Source organism: Ornithorhynchus anatinus, chromosome 1 (assembly GCF_004115215.2).
Source record: "Ornithorhynchus anatinus isolate Pmale09 chromosome 1, mOrnAna1.pri.v4, whole genome shotgun sequence".
Lineage (NCBI taxonomy): Eukaryota > Metazoa > Chordata > Mammalia > Monotremata > Ornithorhynchidae > Ornithorhynchus > Ornithorhynchus anatinus.
Genome location: NC_041728.1, coordinates 182923958 through 182943678, shown reverse-complemented (window position 1 = coordinate 182943678; position 19721 = coordinate 182923958). Strand labels below are relative to the sequence as shown.

General features: G+C 54.3%; 1 protein-coding gene across 1 annotated transcript in view; it reads right to left on the bottom strand.

Moving 5' to 3' along the window:
- Positions 1-481: 481 nt before the first annotated feature.
- LOC114811218 (collagen alpha-1(I) chain) overlaps positions 482-19721 on the bottom strand; it is a 194577-nt gene continuing 175337 nt past the window's right edge. Inside the window, exons 10-11 of the mRNA XM_029063231.2 lie at positions 14615-14693; positions 482-849 (exon numbers count right to left, since the gene is read on the bottom strand). Coding sequence (XP_028919064.2) covers positions 482-849; positions 14615-14693 — 447 coding nt within the window. The remainder of the gene's footprint in view (positions 850-14614; positions 14694-19721) is intronic.

Here is a 19721-nt window from a genome sequence, read left to right as displayed (position 1 = left end):
ATAAATACCACTGACGGATGGACTGAGCTCACTGTGGGCAGGGAATGTGTCCTATTGTCCTCTCCCTAGGGCTTAGTCCACTCACTCGTTCAGTCGTACCTACTGAGCGCATACTGTGTGCTAAGCACTGTACTGAGTGCTTGGGAGAGCAGGGGTAAGAACAAACCGACACATTCCCACAAGGAGCTGACAGTCTTGAGGGGGATTCGGACATGAATAGGAAGAAATAGCATGGCTCAGTGGCAAAAGGCCGGGTTTGGGAGTCCGAGGTCGTGGGTTCTAATCCCGGCTGTCCGCTGTGTGACTCCGGGCAAGTCACTTCACTCTCTGAGCCTCAGTTACCTCATCCGGAAAAAGGGGAGGAAGACCGTGAGCCTCGCGGGGGCTCACAGCCCGATGACCCCGTATCCCCCCGGGCGTTTAGAACAGCGCTCGGCACATAGGAAGCGCTTGACGGATGCCAACATCATCATCGTTATTATTAGGATGATGGATTCGGACCGAAGTGCCGTCCCGCGGGGCCGGGCCGGATCCCCGGGGTCCCCTTCCCGCCACCCCCCGGTCCGGTGGCGGGGTCGGGGTCGTTGGGGAGGGTCTCACCTGAGGGGGCCGGTTTCGGCAGCCCCGTCCAGCGGCCCCCGGGGGCCCCGGCCGGGCCGGCCGGAGGCCGGGCCTCGACGGTCTCCGGACGTCCGGCCGGGCCCTCCTCGGACGAGGCCGCCGCTTCCCGCTCCGGCGTCCCGGGCCGGACGGGCGAGCCGGGGGTCCGTCCCCGGGCCCGGGGGCCCGAGGCCGCCGCGGGGATGGTGCCGATGCCGCTGTCGAGGGTCCTCGTCTGGGCGCCGGTCCCTGGGGCAGAGGAGAAGGGCGTGAAGGCGCGGGCCGGAGGGAGGGCCGCACGTGCGGCGCGAGGGACGGTGGGAGAATGATAACGTTGCTATTTGTTAGGCGCCTACTGCGTTAAGCACTGAGGTAGAGGCAACGAAATCAGGTTGCCCCCGTGGGGCTCCCCGTCTTCATCCCCATTTGACGGATGAGGTCACTGAGGCCCAGAGAAGTGAGGTGACTTGCCCGAAGTCCCACAGCTGACAGCACATAATTTGCTGGAGGGTGAAATCCGGCACGTGGAGGCTGAACGGAGGAGGGTCTTCCCGGACCCAATCTTCTGCTTCCGAAAGATCCCATCGCGGCCGCGGGAGTCGGCTCCGGAGTTTGGGCTTTTTGCTTTGATTATTATCATTACTTTTTAAAGCTACGAAGAAAGGAACTTAATGGCAGGTCACATCTAATCCCAATCGGGGGGAGACGTGGGAGTCTATGAATAGCGATGACTCCTGTTGGTCTCACAAGGTAAAAATCGCCCCATTTCACCATTGGGGGAAACCGAGGCCCAGGAACTGTAAACACGTCGGGGGGCAGGGAACGAGTCTACCAAATCTGGGGCGTTGGACTCTCACCCCCGCTTAGTACAGTTCTTCACGCACCGGAGGCGCTCCATACATAATAATAATAACAATGTTGGTATCTGTTAAGCGCTTACTACGTGCCGAGCGCCGTTCTAAGCGCTGGGGGAGACACGGGGGAAATCAGGTCGTCCCCCGTGGGGCTCCCGGTCTTCATCCCCATTTTACAGATGAGGGAACTGAGGCCCCGAGAAGTGAAGCGACTCGCCCAAAGTCACCCAGCTGACAAGGGGCCGAGCCGGGATTCGAACCCATGACCTCTGACTCCAAAGCCCGGGCTCCTGCCGCCGAGCCCCGCTGCTTCTCAAATACCGTTGACCGAAGCGAAGCGACCCGCTCAAGGTCACCCAGCAGACGAGTGGCGGAGCGGGGATTAAAACCCAGGTCCTCTGACTCGCGGGGCCCGGGCTCTTTCCACTTGTCCACGCCGCTTTCCCTGTTGCGGGGCCAACTCCGGGAGCTCTCCCCAACGCTTAGCACAGTGCTCCGCACCTTGTTAATACCACAGACGGAGCGACTGACGGGGGCTATAGTAACCCTGACCTGTTCGTTCATTCGTTCTTTCACTCATTCCTATTTATTAGGGAAGCCGCGCGGCTCAGTGGCAAGAGCCCGGGCTTGGGAGTCGGAGGTCACGGGTTCGAATCCCGCCTCCGCCGCTCGTCGGCTGAATGACTCTGGGCGAGTCGCTTCACTTCTCTGGGCCTCAGTGACCTCATCCGTCAAATGGGGATTAACTGTGAGCCTCACGTGGGACGACCCGATGACCCCGGATCTCCCCCAGCGCTTAGAACAGGGCTCGGCACCTAGTAGGCGCTTCACAAATATCAACGTGATTATTCTTTGTGCCTCAGTGACCTCATCTGTAAAATGGGGATGCAAACTGGGAGCCCCACGGGGGACGACCTGATGACCTCGTATCTCCCCCAGCGCTTAGAACGGTGCTTGGCACATAATTAAGCGCTTGACAAATGCCGTCATTATTATTATTCTTACTTATTAAGCACTTACTACATGCAGGACACTGCACTAAGTGCTTGGGAAACTACAACAATAAACAACGACCTTCCCTACCCACAACGAACTCACAGTCCGTTCGTTCTTCGTTCCCAGACTACAATCGGTAATTCAATCAATGGTATTGACTGAGGGCTTACTGTGTGCAGAACGCTGTACTGAGCGCTTGGCTGAGTATAAAACATTCCCTGTCCATAAAGAGATTATGGTCCAGAGGATTGCGGCCGCCCTCCTTCCTGCAGACAGTAAGCTCCCTGCGGGCCGGCAAGCTGTTTGCTGTTTGGGCAGCTGTGTGACCTTGGGCAAGTCACTTCTCTTCCTTGGGCCTCAGTTCCCTCATCTGGAAAATGGGGATGAAGCCCGTGAGCCCCAGGTGGGACAATCCGATCACCCTGTACCTACCCCAGCGCTTAGAACAGTGCTCTGCACGTAGGGAAGCAGCGTGGCTCAGCGGAAAGAGCCCGGGCTTCGGAGTCGGAGGTCATGAGTTCGACTCCCGGCTCGGCCACTTGTCAGCTGTGTGACTGTGGGCGAGTCGCTTCGCTTCTCTGGGCCTCGGTTCCCTCATCTGTCAAATGGGGATGAAGCCTGTGAACCCCAGGTGGGACAACCTGAGCACCCTGTATCTCCCCCAGCGCTTAGAACAGTGCTCTGCACATAGGAAAGCAGCATGGCTCAGTGGAAAGAGCCTGGGCTTCGGAGTCAGAGGTCATGGGTTCGACTCCCGGCTCTGCCACTTGTCAGCTGTGGGCAAGTCACTTCACTTCTCTGGGCCTCAGTTCCCTCATCTGTCAAATGGGGATTAACCGTGAGCCTCACGGGGGACGACCCGATGACCCCGGATCTCCCCCAGCGCTTAGAACGGTGCTCTGCACATAGTAAGCGCTTAACAAATACCAACATTATTATTAGAACCCATGACCTTCTGACTCCCAGGCCCGGGCTCTATCCGCTACGCCGTTCCGCTTCGCTACTCTCCCGAGCTCTTAGTCCAGTGCTCTGCACAGAGTAAGCGCTCAATAAATACCCCTGATGGATTGACTGATTCTATTTATCTCGAGGACGTGGCCTCGCTTTTGTTTCGCTCTGCCGTCCGTCTCCCCCGATTAGACTTTGAGCCCGTCGTTGGGCAGGGACCGTCTCTATCTGTTGCCGAATTGTCCATTCCAAGCGCTTAGTACAGTGCCCCGCACATAGTAAGCGCTCAATAAATACGATTGAATGATTGAGTCTCATCTACAGGGAGAGAAACCAGGCTGGGAGTGCAGGGCGATTTTTACCTTGTGAGACCAACAGAAATCATCGTTATTCATAGACTCCCACGTCTCCCCCCGATTGGGTTTAGTTTGCCATTAAGTTTCTTTCTTCGTAGCTTTAAAAAAAAATAATAATAATCAAAGCAAAAAGCCCAAACTCCGGAGCCGACTCCCGCGGCCGCGATGGGATCTTCCGGAACCAGAAGATTGGGTCCGGGAAGACCCTCCTCCGTTCAGCCTCCACGTGCCGGATTTCACCCTCCAGCAAATTATTTTTCAGATGACAGAAATCCCTGGAAGTTGGAGTTTATAATGGAAACGCTGACACAGTCTTTATCTTGAGTTTCTTGAAGGCACCATTACACTCTCGCAGTTGGTGAAAAATGGAGGGGGAAAAAAAAAAAGCATCTCTGAACTCTAAAAGGAGTTGGGGATCGTGGCTTCGAAGACCGTTTTTAATACGGTTTTTCTTGGGCCGGGCGGGAGGTGTTCGAGGAGAAAGGAGAGAATTTTCAAAGCGGAGGGCTCGTTTTTAAAATTCGTCTCCTGCCGACGACTTTTATCTCTAATGATAATAATAATGGCATGGGTTAAGCATGTACCGTGGGCCAGAGCCCGTTGTTGGGCCGTGATTGTCTCTATCTTTTGCCCAATTGTCCATTCCGAGCGCTTAGTACAGTGCTCTGCCCACAGTAAGCGCTCGATGACTACTTTTGAATGAATGAACACTGTACTAAGGGCTTGGGATGGCTCTATGCAAACTGACACAGTCCCTGTCCCACGTGGGGCTCACCGTCTTAAACCCCATTTTACAGATGAGGGAACTGAGGCCCAGAGAGGCGGAGCGACTTGCCCCAGGTCACTCAGCAGACGAGTGGCGGAGGCGGGATTAGAACCCATAACCTGCGGACTCCCAGACCCCGGCTCTATCCATGAGGCCACGCTGCTTATCTTCACGTGGGACCACCCGATGACCCCGTATCTCCCCCCGCGCTTAGAACAGTGCTCTGCACAGAGGAAGCGCTTAACAAATACCAACATTATTATTATTATTATTCCCAAATCGATTCACACCCGCGACCTCCTCTTAAACCTCGCCGCTTCCGCCTGGGGTAAAGAGGCTGGATGGTCTAGAGGAAAGAGCAGGGGCTGAGAGTCAGAGGATCTGGGTTCTAGAGGAGCAGCGTGGCTCAGTGGAAAGAGCCCGGGCTTTGGAGTCAGGGGTCATGGGTTCAAATCCCAGCTCGGCCACTTGTCAGCTGTGTGACTTTGGGCGAGTCACTTAACTTCTCGGTGCCTCAGTTCCCTCATCTGTAAAATGGGGATTAAGACTGTGAGCCCCACGTGGGACCACCTGATTCCCCTTTTGTCTACCCCAGCGCTTAGAACAGTGCTCGGCACATAGTAAGCGCTTAACAGATACCAACATTATTATTAATCCCGGCTCTGCCACTTACCTGCTGTGTGGCCTTGGACAAGTCACTTCACTTCTCATAGTTTATCATCTCTTGTTGATTTCCAAGAGGCCTTCCCCGACCGCGCCCTCCTCTCCTCTCCTCCCGCTCCCTTCCGCGTCGCCCCGACTCGCTCCCTTTCTTCGTCCCCCCTCCCGGCTCCACACTACTTTGGTCCTTCTCTATTTCTATTCTTTTCCGTCTCCCCGGCCTCTAGACCGTAAGCTCGTTGCGGGCAGCGAATGCATCTGTTCAATGTTGTATTGGGCTCTCCCAAGCGCTTAGTACAGTGCTCTGCACCCAGGAAGCACTCAATAAATATGATTGAATGAGTGCATATTGTCCTCTCCCAAGGAAGCAGGGTGGCTCAGTGGCAAGAGGCCGGGTTTGGGAGTCAGAGGTCGGGGGTTCCAATCTCGGGTCTGCCACTTGTCAGCTGTGTGGCTTTGGGCAAGCCACTTTAATTCCTCCCTCCCTCCCTCCCCCTGCCTTCCTGCCTTCCTGCCTCCCTGCCTCCCTGCCTCCCTGCCTTCCTTCCTTCCTTCCTTCCTTCCTTCCTTCCTTCCTTCCTTCCTTCCTTCCTTCCTTCCTTCCTTCCTTCCTTCCTTCCTTCTTCCCCTCCCTGCCTCCCTGCCTCCCTTCCTCCCTCCCTTCCTCCCTTCCTTCCTCCCTTCCTTCCTTCATTCCTTCCTCCCTTCCTTCCTTCCTTCCTTCCTTCCTTCCTTCCTTCCTTCCTTCCTTCCTTCCTTCCTTCCTTCTTCCCCTCCCTGCCTCCCTGCCTCCCTGCCTCCCTCCCTCCCTTCCTCCCTCCCTCCCTTCCTTCCTTCCTTCCTTCCTCCCTCCCTCCCTCCCTCCCTTCCTTCCTCCCTTCCTTCCTTCCTTCCTTCCTTCCTTCCTTCCTTCCTTCCTTCCTTCCTTCCTTCCTTCCTTCCTTCCTTCCCTCCCTCCCTCCATCCTCCCTTCCTCCCTTCCTCCCTTCCTCCCTTCCTCCCTTCCTCCCTTCCTCCCTTCCTCCCTTCCTCCCTTCCTTCCTTCTTTCCTTCTTTTCCTTCCTTCCTTCCTTCCTTCCTTCCTTCCTTCCTTCCTTCCTTCCTTCCTTCCTTCCTTCCTTCCTTCCTTCCTTCCTTCCTTCCTTCCCTCCTTCCCCTTTCTCCCTCCCTGCCTTCCTGCCTTCCTTCCCCTTTCTCCCTCCCTCTTCCTCCTTCCTTCTTCCCCTTTCTCCCTCCCTCTCTCCCTTCCTTTTTTCCTTCTTTCCCTTCCTCCCACCCTCCCTCCCTCCTTCCCTCCTTCCTTCCTTCTTTTCCTTCCTTCCTTCTTTCCCTTCCTTCCTCCTTCTCTCCCTTCCTTCCACCCTCCTTCCTTCCTTCCTTCCTCCTACCCTCCCTCTCTTCTTCCTCCCTCCCTCCCTCCCTCCCTCCTTTCTTTCCCTTCTTCTTTCCCTCCTTTCTTTCCCCCCTTTTTTTCCTCCTCCTTCCCTATCTTCCCTCCCTTCGTCCCTTCCTAAGACTGTGAGGCTTATGTAGGACAGGGACCGTGTCCAACCCAAATATCTTGTATCTCCCCCAGCGCTTAGAACAGTGCCCGGCACATAGTAAATGCTTACCAAATACCATCATTTTTACTATTATTCCTCCCTTCTGCGTCAGCTTGACTCACCCCCTTTGCTCTCCCGCCCTCCCAGCCCCGCACCGCTCACGTCCATCTCTGACATTTGATTTATCGGCACCGATGCCCGTCTCCACCCCTCTAGACTGCGAGCTCATTCTGGCAGGGCATCTCACTGTTTTTGGTTGCGTTGTACTTTCCCAAGTGCTCCGCGGAAAGAGCCCAGGCTTGGGAGTCAGAGCTCATGGGTTCGAATCCCGGCTCTGCCACTTGTCAGCCGGGTGACTGTGGGCGAGTCGCTTCATTTCTCTGTGCCTCCGTTTCCTCATCTGTAAAATGGGGATTAACTGTGAGCCTCCCGTGGGACCACCTGATGACCCTGTACCTCCCCCAGCGCTTAGAACAGTGCTCGGCACACAGTAAGCGCTTAACAGACACCAACGTTATTATTAGTAGTACAGGGCTCCGCCCAGAGGAAGCACTCAATAAATACGATTGAATGAATGAATAAATGAATAATACTATTAGTAATAGTCCTCTTTTCCTCTAGACTGTAAACTCATTGTAAGCAGGGAACAGTGCCTACCGACTCTGTGTCCGAATCGGGTTGGACGCTGTCTCACACTCCTCTGTATCTCCCCCAGCGCTTAGAACGGTGCTCCGCACATAGGAAGCGCTTAACAAATACTAACATTATTATTATTTTCCAGATGAGGGAACTGAGGCCCAGAGAAGTCAAATGACCTGTCCAAGGTCGCACGGCAGACGGGTGGCGGAGCCGGGATTAGAATCCGGGTCCTTCCGACGCCCGGGCCCTGCTCTGTCCACTACACCGTGCTGTATCTGAACTGGGCACCCCTGGCATGAAACCCAGTTGTCTCACAGAATGGATCCTCTCCCACCGCTTAGTACAACGCTCTGCACACGGTAACTATTTAATAAATAGCCGGCTATTTATCGGTCAATCGACAGCATTAGGTGAGGGCGGCGCCTGGGAAAATGCGATACGACAGAGTTGGTAGACCCGTTCCCCGCCCACGGTGAGCTTACAGTCTAGAGGGGGAGATGGACAGTAATAGAAATCAATAAATGATAATAATAATGGTATTTATTAAGCGCTTACTATGCGCCGAGCACTGTTCTAAGCGCTGGGGTGGGTACAAGGGAATCAGGTCTTCCCAGGTGGGGCTCACAGTTTTAATCCCCATTTTACAGATGAGGTCACTGAGGCACAGAGAAGTTAAGCGACTTGTCCGAGGTCACACAGCAGACACGCAGCAGAGTCGGCATTCAAACCCACGTCCTCTAATAATGTTGGTATTTGTTAAGCGCTTACTAGGTGCCGAGCACCGTTCTAAGCGCTGGGGTAGATACGGGGTAATCAGGTTGTCCCACGTGAGGCTCACGGTTCATCCCCACTTTCCAGATGAGGCAACTGAGGCCCAGAGAAGTGAAGTGACTCGCCCACAGTCACACAGCTGACAAGGGGCAGAGCTGGGATCCGAACTCATGACCTCGGACTCCCAAGCCCGTGCCCTTTCCACTAAGTGGCGGTGAGGGAGAGGGTGGGATAAGCCAGAGAACTGGGTTGTTAGGGAACAATCGAAAACCCAGTTTCGCTTTTCTAGCTGTTTTACTAAAATCTCCAGTTTCACCTTCTCACCTAAACCCCGAGAGCTGAAAGGCGCATAAATATTAAACAAGGGTTTTAACGAATCAGGTTTGATTAGCCAGGCCCTTCGGGTGACTCCACTTAAAATAGCAGCCGCGGGGAACTGCCTCTATCCGAAGAGTCCTAATTGAAGATCCTCCTCCCTCCCGTTTTGGACGCCGACGGTTCTTCCGAGGGACGTTTCTTCAGAGAGAACAAAGGGATCTGAAACCTTCGGTCTCTCCGGCCGACCGCGGCCCTGCGGATTCCCGTAACCGGCGGAATTTCCCATCGTCGCGTTTAAAATCCAATTATAAATCATCAAGGAGCCGGGCTTCGTCGCACACGGGGATGATCCACGAGCCCGGATCGACGTTTCGGGGGTTTTAGATCCCAGAAGCAGAATCTCCCCGGGATAGGTTGTTTCGAAGTCCAGTCGGGAACCAGAAATCGGGCTCCGCCTCCCGTCAGACGGTCAGTCGGTCGTCTTTATCGGGCGCTTGCTGTGTGCGGAGCACTGGACCGAGCGCTCGGGCGAGGACAGTGCGACAATAAACGGACACATCCCCCACCCGCAGGTAGCTGAGAGTTCGGCGTGTTTGGCGCACACTGTGCTAATAATGATAATAATGTTGGTATTTGTTAAGCGCTTACTCTGTGCCGAGCACCGTTCGAAGCGCTGGGGGAGACCCAGGGTCATGGGGTCGTCCCACGCGGGGCTCACAGTCTTAATTCCCATTTGACAGATGAGGTAGCCGAGGCACCGAGAAGTGAGGTGACTCGCCCACAGTCACACAGCTGCCAAGTGGCAGGGGCTGGATTCGAATCCAAGACCTCTGACTCCCAAGCCCGGGCTCTTTCCACTGAGCCGCGCCGCTTCCCACGCTGCTGGACACCGAGGAGCACGTGAATCACGCGGCAGGCCCAGAGCCTGGCCTCGAAGGGCTGACTCTCATTCACGCATTCAGTCGTATTTGTGTGTGCAGAGCACCGTACTGAGCGCTCGAGGGAGGACGACAGAACGATAAACAGGCACATTTCCTGCCCGCAACGAGCTGATAGTCTAGAGGGGGACACGCACATGAATAGAAATGAATAAACGAGGGAGGCGGACGGAAGGGCTGCGGGGCCGAGGGAGGCGGGATGAAGAAAGGGAGCGAGTCGGGGCGACGCGGAAGGGAGCGGGAGAGGAGGAGAGGAGGGAGCGGTCGGGGAAGGCTTCCGGGAGGAGGTGGGCTTTCCTTAAAGCTGGGAAGGGCGGAAGAGGAACTGTCTGTGGGATGTGAGGAGGGAGGACGTTCCAGGCCGGAGGCGGGACGTGGGCCGGGGGGTCGGCGGCGAGATAGAGGAGGCGGCGGGGCAGGGAGGAGGTCGGCACGGGAGGAGCGGAGCGTGCGGCCCAGGGTGGAGGAGGAGGAGGAGGAGAGAGGCCGCGGGAGGGAGGACGGGGAGACCCCGTGGACGCCTTTAAAGTCGACGGTGACGAGTTTTTGCTTGATGAGCTGGAGGGGCAGCCACTGGAGGGTCTTGAGGAGCGGGGCGAGGTGGACTGAACGCGCCTGTAGAGAAATGATCCCGGCAGGAGGGCAAAGTCTGGACCGGAGTGGGGTTGAGACGGGAGGCAGGGAGGTCGGCCGGGAGGCTCATCCGGTCATCAAGGCGGGAGAGGATGAGGGCTTGGATGAACGTGGCAGCCGTTTGGACAGAGAGGAAAGGGGGGATTTGGGCCGGGCTGGGAAGGTGGGACCCGCTGGATTTTGCGATGGATTGACGATGTGGGTTGAATGCGAGAGAGGAGTCAGGGAAAACGCCCAGGTGACGGGCTCTCGAGACGGGAAGGACGGTGGCGCCGTCTACAGTGACGGGAGAGTCGGGGGGAAGACGAGGAGCTCCGGTTCAGACGTGGTAGGTTTGAGGTGACGGAAGGACGTCCGAGTAGAGACGTCTCGAAGGCAGGCCGACGGTCAGGACGGGGAGGACGGGATCCAGGCAGACATGCAAAGGAGAAGCAGCGCGGCCTAGTGGGTAGAGCCCGGGCCTGGGAGTCAGGAAGACCTGGGTTCTAACGCTGCCTCTGCCACTTGTCCTTGCCGTGTGACCTCGGATAAGTCACTTCTCTGGGCCTCGGTTCCCTCCTCTTTAAAATGGGGATGAAGCAGCGTAGCTCAGTGGAAAGAGCCCGGGTTTGGGAGTCAGATGTCAGGGGTTCGAATCCCCGCTCTGTCACTTATCAGCTGTGTGACTGTGGGGAAGTCACTTCACTTCTCTGTGCCTCAGTTACCTCATCTGTAAAATGGGGATGAAGACCGGGAGCCTCACGTGGGACAACCCGATGACCCTATATTTACCCCAGCACTTAGAACGGTGCTCTGCACATAGTTAGCGCTTAACAAATACCAACATTATTATTATTATTATTATTACAGTGCCTGGCACATAGTAAGCGCTTAAAAAACCCCCATAAAAAATGAAATGAAACCAGGCAGACCACCTCTTGGGCTATTGGGGTGGGCAGTGGGAAGGGAAGATCAGGTCCACGCTCTCAAGGAACTGAGAATTTGACGGAGGCGACAGGACGCACGTAAAAATGATAACGTAATAACAATAACGATATTGGTATTTGTTAAGCACTTACTACGTGCCGGGGACTGTGCTAAGCACTGGGAAAGATACAAGGGAAAGGAAGCAGCGTGAAGTAGTGGATAGAGCCCGGGAGTCAGAAGGTCATGGGTTCTAATCGTGGCGCCTCCACTTGTCTGCTTGGTGACCTTGGCCAAATCCCTTCACTTCTCTGCGCCTCAGTTCCCTCATCTGTAAAATAATAATAATAATGTTGGCATTTGTTAGGCGCTTACTATGGGCAGAGCACTGTTCTGAAGCACTGGGTAGATACAGAGTTATCGGGTCGTCCCACGTGGGGCTCACAGTCTTCATCCCCATTTTACAGACGAGGGAACTGAGGCACCGAGAAGTGAAGTGACTCGCCCGAAGTCACACAGCGGACAGGTGGCGGGGCCGGGATTAGAACCCACGACCTGTGACTCCTGAGTCCGGGCTCTTCCCACCGAGCCACGCCGCTTCTCTGTGAGCCCTATTTCAGATAGGGACCGGGTCCGACCCAATTTGCTTAAATCTAATACCCCAATCATTTTCATTGTTATTATTAATAGCCGATTAGACTGTAAGCCCGTGATTAGACCGTAAGCCCGTCAAACGGCAGGGACCGTCTCTATCTGTTACCGATCTGTCCATTCCAAGCGCTTAGTACAGTGCTCCGCACATAGTAAGTGCTCAATAAATACTACTGAATGAATTATTTTCGTTTGATTGATGGATCGATCGAAGGCCGGCCTGCCCCGTTTCACTTATTTCCTTCCACAGTTCCACGCTGGACAATTTCTCTGTAGCCCACGCATAACCTCTCTCTTCTTTTCCGGCATCCCTGAAGTCAACGGGTTTATTCAGACGCGTCCGACTTAATGGAAATATTAGATTGTGCGTCCCGAGGGGGTTTCCGCACGGATCGCCTTCATCGCGGCGGTTCGCTCCGAGCGTGCGACCCGGGTCTTGGAAAGGGAAAAAGCCTGCCGAGCGAAACGAGGAACGAAACGCACGCGGACCCGTCCTCCGGGTTGGAAGCGGACGCGGCGGAGGGTGTCGTTCACCTCTAAGGGCGCGGGTGGGGCGGGGGGAGGCCCAAGTGGGACACAAAAGGTGTCGTCCTTTTGTCGTGTCGTCGTGTGTGATGTGGGCAGCGCCCGGCGCGGGTTTCTCTTCGGCCTCCCCGTCTGTCTGGGCACACGTGGCTTTAATTTGTTGGTACCTGTGAAGCGCTTACTATGTGCCGAGCCCTGTTCTAAGCGCCGGGGGAGATAACGGGGTCATCGGGTCGTCCCACGGGAGGCTCAGGGTTAATCCCCATTTTCCAGGTGAGGTCACTGAGGCCCAGAGAAGTGAAGTGACTCGCCCACGGTCCCACAGCTGACGAGTGGCAGAGCAGGGATTCGAACTCATGACCTCTGACTCCCAGGCCCGGGCTCTTTCCGCTGAGCCACGCTGCTTCTTCTGGCTTCAGGAGGCAGAGAGCGGCCTCCCGGCCGGCGGCGGCGGCCCCGGCCCGCTCCGTCCCCGGCCACGGGCTACCAGAACTCACTCGATAATAATAAGGTTGGTATCTGTGAAGCGCTCACTACGCGCCGAGCACCGTTCTAAGCGCTGGGGGGGGACACGGGGGAATCGGGTCGTCCCACGTGGGGCTCCCGGGCTTCATCCCCATTTTCCAGATGAGGTCACTGAGACACAGAGAAGTGAAGTGACTCGCCCAATCAAGTCAATAGTATCTACTGAGCGCTTACTACGTGCAGAGCACTGTACTAGAATCCACCTGGTCCACAGCCCTGTCTGAGCTCGGTGTCCCTCTTTCCCGAGAACATTCCCTCCCGGCTCCCAATCCCGGCTCTCCTCCGGTCAGCTGCCCAGCTCTCCTGCTCCTTCTCCTCCACCGTCCAGCTCGATAAGTTCCCTGTGGGCAGAGAACGTGTCTACCGACTCCGTGGCTCCGTGGAGAGAGGCCGGGCCCGGGAGTCAGAGGTCGTGGGTTCGAATCCCACCTCCGCCACTTAATAATGATAACGTTGGTATTTGTTAAGCACTTACTACGTGCCGAGCACCGTTCTAAGCGCTGGGGGAGATACGGGGTCATCGGGTCGTCCCACGCGAGCTTCACAGTTAATCCCTATTTTACAGATGAGGTCACTGAGGCACAGAGAGATGAAGTGACTCGCCCACGGTCACTCAGCTGCCGAGTGGCAGAGCCCGGATTCGAACCCGTGAACTCTGACTCCCAAGCCCGGGCTCTTTCCACTGAGCCACGCTGCTTCTCATAATGTTGGTATTCGTTAAGCGCTTACTAGGTGCAGAGCACCGTTCTAAGCGCTGGGGTGGAGACAGGGTCATCGGGTCGTCCCACGTGAGGCTCACGGTTAATCCCCATTTTCCAGGTGAGGTCACTGAGGCCCAGAGAAGTGAAGTGACCCGCCCACGGTCCCACAGCTGACGAGGGGCAGAGCCGGGAATCGAACCCGTGACCTCTAACTCCCAAGCCCGGGCTCTTTCCACTGAGCATTTGTCAGCTGGGTGACTGCGGTCAAGTCACTTCACTTCTCTGTGCCTCAGTGACCTCATCTGGAAAATGGGGATTGAGACCGTGAGCCTCTTGTGGGACGGGGATCGCGTCCAACCCCGTTTGCTTGTCTCCACTCCAGTGCTTAGTACAGTGCCTGGCACATAGTAAGTGCCTAGCAAATACCACAGCTATTATTATTTATTATTATTATTATCATTACCGAATCTTCCCTCTCACGTCTAGAGACACAAGGACAATTCTAGTGTATTGTTCTCTACTGTATTGGACTCTCCCGAGCACATAATAATAATAATAATAATAATAATAATAATTATGGTACCTGTTAAATGCTTCCTATGTGCCAAGCACTGTTCTAAGCGCTGGGGCAGACACGAGTTAAGCAAGTCCCTGTCCCACAAGGGGCTCACACTCTGAATCCCCATTTTCCAGATAAGGTAACTGAAGGCCAAAGAAGTGAAGTGACTCGCCCAAGGTCATGCAGCAGACACGTGGCGGAGCCGGGATTAGAACTCATGTCCTTCCGACCGCCGGGCCCGGGCTCTACCCACCGGATCACACTGCCTCTCCTCGCAGTGCTCCGCACACAGTAAGTGCTCAACGAATACCTTAATTGAATTTATTGTGGTATTTGTTATGGCACTGTACTAGGCGCTCGGGTAGAGACAAGGTCATCGGGTCGCTGACCTACCTGGGGCTCGCAGCCTTAATCCCCCTATTACAGATGAGGAAACCGAGGCACAGAGAAAGTTGAGTGGCTTGCCCGAGGTCACGCAGCCGACAAGCGGAGGATCCGGGATTAGAACCCGGGTCCTCCGCCTCCCGGCCTCGTTCAGCTGGTCCGGGCTGCTTTCCGTACCACCGGGCGATTGATTAATCGACTCAACCCTTCTGATCCCTTCTCGAGGCATTTCCGGATTATCGATCTATCGGTGGCATTCACCGAGCACCCACTGGGTGCGGAGCACTGTGCCGAGCGCCTCGGGGACAGAGAACGACGGACGCGAGGAGAGAAGCGGACGTACCGGGGAGGCCGGTTTGACACACGGGGTCGGGGCTCGTGTCCTCCGCGAGCTCGGGCCGCTTGTCGATGGCCGTTCTGGTCTGTGGGGAAACGGAGACACACTTACAATCTAGGGGATTTAGTGAGCGCTTACTGTGGGCAGGGCACCGTACTGAACGCTTGGGAGAGGCCGATACGACCGGGTTGGTAGACCCATTTATGATGATAATACTAATGACGGTATTTGGGAAGCGCTTACTAAGTGCCAAGCACCGTTCTGAGCGCTGGGGGTAGATGAGAAGCAGCGTGGCTCCGTGGAAAGAGCCCGGGCTTGGGAGTCAGAGGTCGTGGGTTCGAATTCCGGCCCTGCCCCTTGTCAGCTGGGTGACCGTGGGCAGGTCGCTTCGCTTCTCTGGGCTTCAGTTTGCTCATCCGGAAAATGGGGATGAAGCCTGGGAGCCTCATGGTGGGACAACCCGATGACCCTGTAACTACGCCAGCGCTTAGAACAGTGCTCTGCACATAGTAAGCGCTTAACAAATACCAACATTATCATTATTATCCCATTATTATCGGGTTGTCCCCCGAGGAGCTCCTGGCCTTCAACCCTATTTTCCAGATGAGGTCACTGAGGCCCGGAGAAGTGAATAGACCTGCCCAAAGTCACCCAGCTGACAAGTGGCGGAGCCGGGATTCGAACCTACGACCTCTGACTCCCAGGTCCGGGCTCTTGCCACAAACTCAAGGGCCCACAAGGTGCTTATGCATGTCAATCAATCGATTGATCAAACAATCAATCGATGAATGATATGTATTGAGTGCTCACGGGGTGCAGAGCACTGTACTGAGTGCTTGGGAGAGTCCACGACAACAGAGCTGGTGGACCTATTTCCTGCCCACAGGGAACTTACAGACTTCAGCCAATCAATCCATCCATCGATCCATCAATCATCCATAATAATGTCTGTATTTGCTAAGCGCTTACTGTGTGCAGAGCACTGTACTGAGCGCTTGGGAGAGTCCAATACAACGGAGTTGGTAGGCCCATTTTATGCCCTACAAGGAATTTACAAATGGCAATCAATTGATCAATTAAGCAATCAGTGGTATTTCTTGAGTGCCCACCGTGTGCAGAGCGCTGTACTGAGCGCTTGGGAGAGTCCAATACCACAGAGTTGGTAGATCCATTTCCTGCTCACAGGGAACACGCAAACTTCAGCTGTTCATTCATTCAATAGTATTTATCGAGCGCTTACTCTGTGCAGAGCACTGGACTAAGCGCTTGGAACGGACAGATCGGCAACAGATCGAGACGGTCCCCGCCCTCTGACGGGCTCACGGTCTGATCGGGGGAGACGGGCGGACGAGAACGATGGCAATAAATAATCAATCAGGCAAGCAATCAGTGGTACTTATTGGGTGCTTACTTTCTGCGGAGCACTGTACTGAGCGCTTGAGAGAGTCCAATACAGCAGAGGGGGGTAGACCCATTCATTTCCTGCCCACAGGGAACACACAATCTTCAGCCAATCAATCAATCAATCAATCAATGGCAATTACTGAGTGCTTACTGTGTGCCGAGCACTGTACTGAGCGCTTGGGCGAGTCCAGTAAAACAGAGTTGGAAGACACGTCAATAATGATGGAATTTCTTAAGCGCTTACTGTGTGCCAAGCACCGGGCTCTTTTCACTCTTGTATCGACCCCAGTGCTTAGTACAGTGCTCGGCACCTAGCGAGTCCTTCACAAACGCCACAGTTACTCCTGACAGCAATAATAATGATGGTATTTATTGAGCGCCCTCTGGGCACGGTGCACTCTACTGAGCACTTGGGAAGATTCAACGCAAATAATGATAATAACGATGGTATTTACTAAGCACTTACTGTGTGCCAAACACTGTTCTGAGCGCTGGAATAATGGCATCTGTTAAGCACTTACTATGTGCCAGGCACTGTAAATAGAATAATAATGATAATAATAATAATAATAACAATGTAGGTATTTGTGAAGCGCTTACTACGTGCCGAGCACTGTTCTAAGCGCTGGGGGAGATACGGGGTCATCGGGTCGTCCCACGCGAGGCTCCCAGTCTTCATCCCCATTTTCCAGATGAGGGGACTGAGGCCCAGAGAAGTGAAGTGGCTCGCCCACGGTCACCCGGCTGACGTGGCAGAGCGGGGATTCGAACCCACGACCTCTGACTCCGAAGCCCGGGCTCTTTCCACTGAACCACGCGGCTTCTCTATACTGATGATACAATAATGATGATTATGGTATTTATCAAGCGCTTACTATGTGCCAGGTGCTGTAAATAGAATAATAATAATGATTAGGGTATTTATTAAGCGCTTACTCTGGGCCAAGCACTGTTCTAAGCGCTGGAACAATGGTATCTGTTAAGCACTTACTCTGTGCCAAGCCCTGTACTAAGCGCTGGAAGACGCTGCCCTGCTTGGAATAATCATTATCGTTATTCTATGTACAGTGCCTGGCACAGAGTAAGTGCTTAACACATGCCATTATTCCAGCGCTTAGAACAGTGCTGGGCGCATAAGTGCTTAAATGCCATTATTCCATTGCTTAGAACAGTGCTTGGCACACAGTAAGTGCTTGATAAATACCCTCATTATGATAATTATTCTATGTACAGTGCCTGGCACATAATAAGTGCTTAACGCAGCCATTATTCCAGCGTTTAGAACAGTGCTGGGCACGTAGTAAACGCTTAACACATGCCATCATTCCAGCGCTTAGAACAGTGCTGGGCACGTAGTAAGTGCTCGATAAATACCCTCATTATTATAATTATGCTATGTACGGCGCCTGGCACATAGTCAGTGCTCAACACAGCCGTTATTTCAGCGCTCAGAACAGTGCTGGGCACCTAGTAAGTGCTTGATAAATACCCTCATTATCATAATTATTCTATGTAGAGTGCCTGGCACATAGTGTTTAACACAGCCGTTATTTCAGCGCTTAGAACAGTGCTGGGCACCTAGTAAGTGCTTGATAAATACCCTCATCATTATAATTATTCTATGTACAGTGGCTGGCCCATAGTCAGCGCTCCACACAGCCGTTATTCCAGCGCTTAGAACAGTGCTGGGCACATAGTAAGTGATCGATAAACACCCTCATCATTAGGCTTCTAAAGTCTCCGAATCCATCCTTCTGGTGTCCCCATTACGTCCTCATTTATCCGCCACTTACGTGGGATTCGTGTTGGATTCGTAGAAGCCGGCCACCCTCCCCTTCCGTCGTGAGGAGAAAATGGCATTTCCCAAGTAGGCGTCAAGCCAATGAGTCAGAAGGGAACGATCCTGGCACCCAAGCGATGGCTTTCCTCCCTCCTCCCCTCCCTTTTCCTCCCTCGCTCCATCATCACCGGACAGGGGGGGAGCGGGCCGGCCCGTTGGGGCCTAGGAATCCGAGAACCCGGGTTCTAATCCCGACTGCTGGAATAACGATGCCGTCATTCCAGCGCTTAGAAGAGTGCCTGGCACATAGTAAAAGTGCTTAAGAGGAATAAATCAGTGGTGGTATTTGTTAAGCGCTTACTACGTGCCTGTTCTAAGCGCTGGGGGGGATACGTGGCGATCAGGTCGCCCCCCCGTGGGGCTCACGGTTTTAATCCCCATTTTCCAGATGAGGTCGCTGAGGCCCAGAGAAGCGAAGTGACTCGCCCACAGTCACCCGGCTGATAAGTGGCGGAGCCGGGATTCGAAGCCGTGACCTCTGACGCCCAAAGCCCGGGTTCTTGCCGCTGAGCCGCGCTGCTCACATTTCTCCCTCAAACCACCAGGTAACTTCGGCTTTCCTGTAATTTTGACAGTGAGTTTAAGAAATGCCAACAAGCGTGGCTCAGCGGAAAGAGCCCGGGCTTCGGAGTCAGAGGTCACGGGTTCGACTCCCGGCTCTGCCACTCGTCGGCCGTGGGACTGTGGGCGAGTCGCTTCACTTCTCTGGGCCTCGGTGACCTCATCTGGAAAATGGGGATGAACCGGGAGCCTCCCGTGGGACGACCCGATTCCCCTGTATCTCCCCCAGCGCTTAGAACGGTGCTCGGCACGTAGTAAGCGCTTAACGGATACCAACATTATTATTATTATTATTAATCATTCTGTGTACGGTGCCTGGCACATAGAAAGTGCTTAACAGATGCCATTATTCCAGCGCTTAGAACAGTGTTTGGCACACAGGAAGAGCTTCGTAAATGCCATAATGATTATTATATTATATTATATTTACAGTGCTTGGCATAGTAAGTGCTTAATAAATACCGTAATCATCATCATTATTATTATTATTATTACAGTGCCTGGCACATAGTAAGTGCTTAACAAATACCATTATGCCAGCGTTTAGAACAGTGCTTGGCACATAGTACACATAGCGCGCTGGGGGAGATACACGGTAATCAGGTAATCTCGGGTGGTCCCCCGTGGGGCTCCCAGTCTTCATCCCCATTTTACAGATGAGGTCGCTGTGGCTCAGTGGAAAGAGCCCGGGCTTTGGAGTCAGAGGTCATGAGTTCGAATCCCAGCTCTGCCACTCGTCGGCTGTGTGACTGTGGGCGAGTCGCTTCACTTCTCTGGGCCTCAGTTCCCTCATCTGGAAAATGGGGATTGAGACCGTGAGCCCCACGGGGGACGACCCGATTCCCCCGCGTCTCCCCCCAGCGCTTAGAACGGTGCTCGGCACACAGTGAGCGCTTAACAAATGCCAACATTATTATTATTATTATTATTATTATTACCCCAGCGCTTAGAACGGTGCTCGGCACATAGTAAGCGCTTAACAAATACCAACACAGAGAGGTTAAGTGACTTCCCCAAGGTCACACGGCAGACGAGTGGCAGAACAGCCGTGCGACTGTGGGCAAATCACTTCACTTCATCCTATCCCTCACGATGAAGTCGTCTCGTTTCCGTCCGTCCGTCTCCCCCGATTAGACGGCGAGCCCGTCAGTGGGCAGGGACGGTCTCTATCTGGTACCGCACGGTCCATTCCAAGCGCTTAGTCCGGCGCTCTGCACATAGGAAGCGCTCAATAAATACTATCGATTTTCCCGCGGCGCGGCTAGTGGGACCGATTAGCCTATCCCCGTTATTGATGGGTCCCTGGGA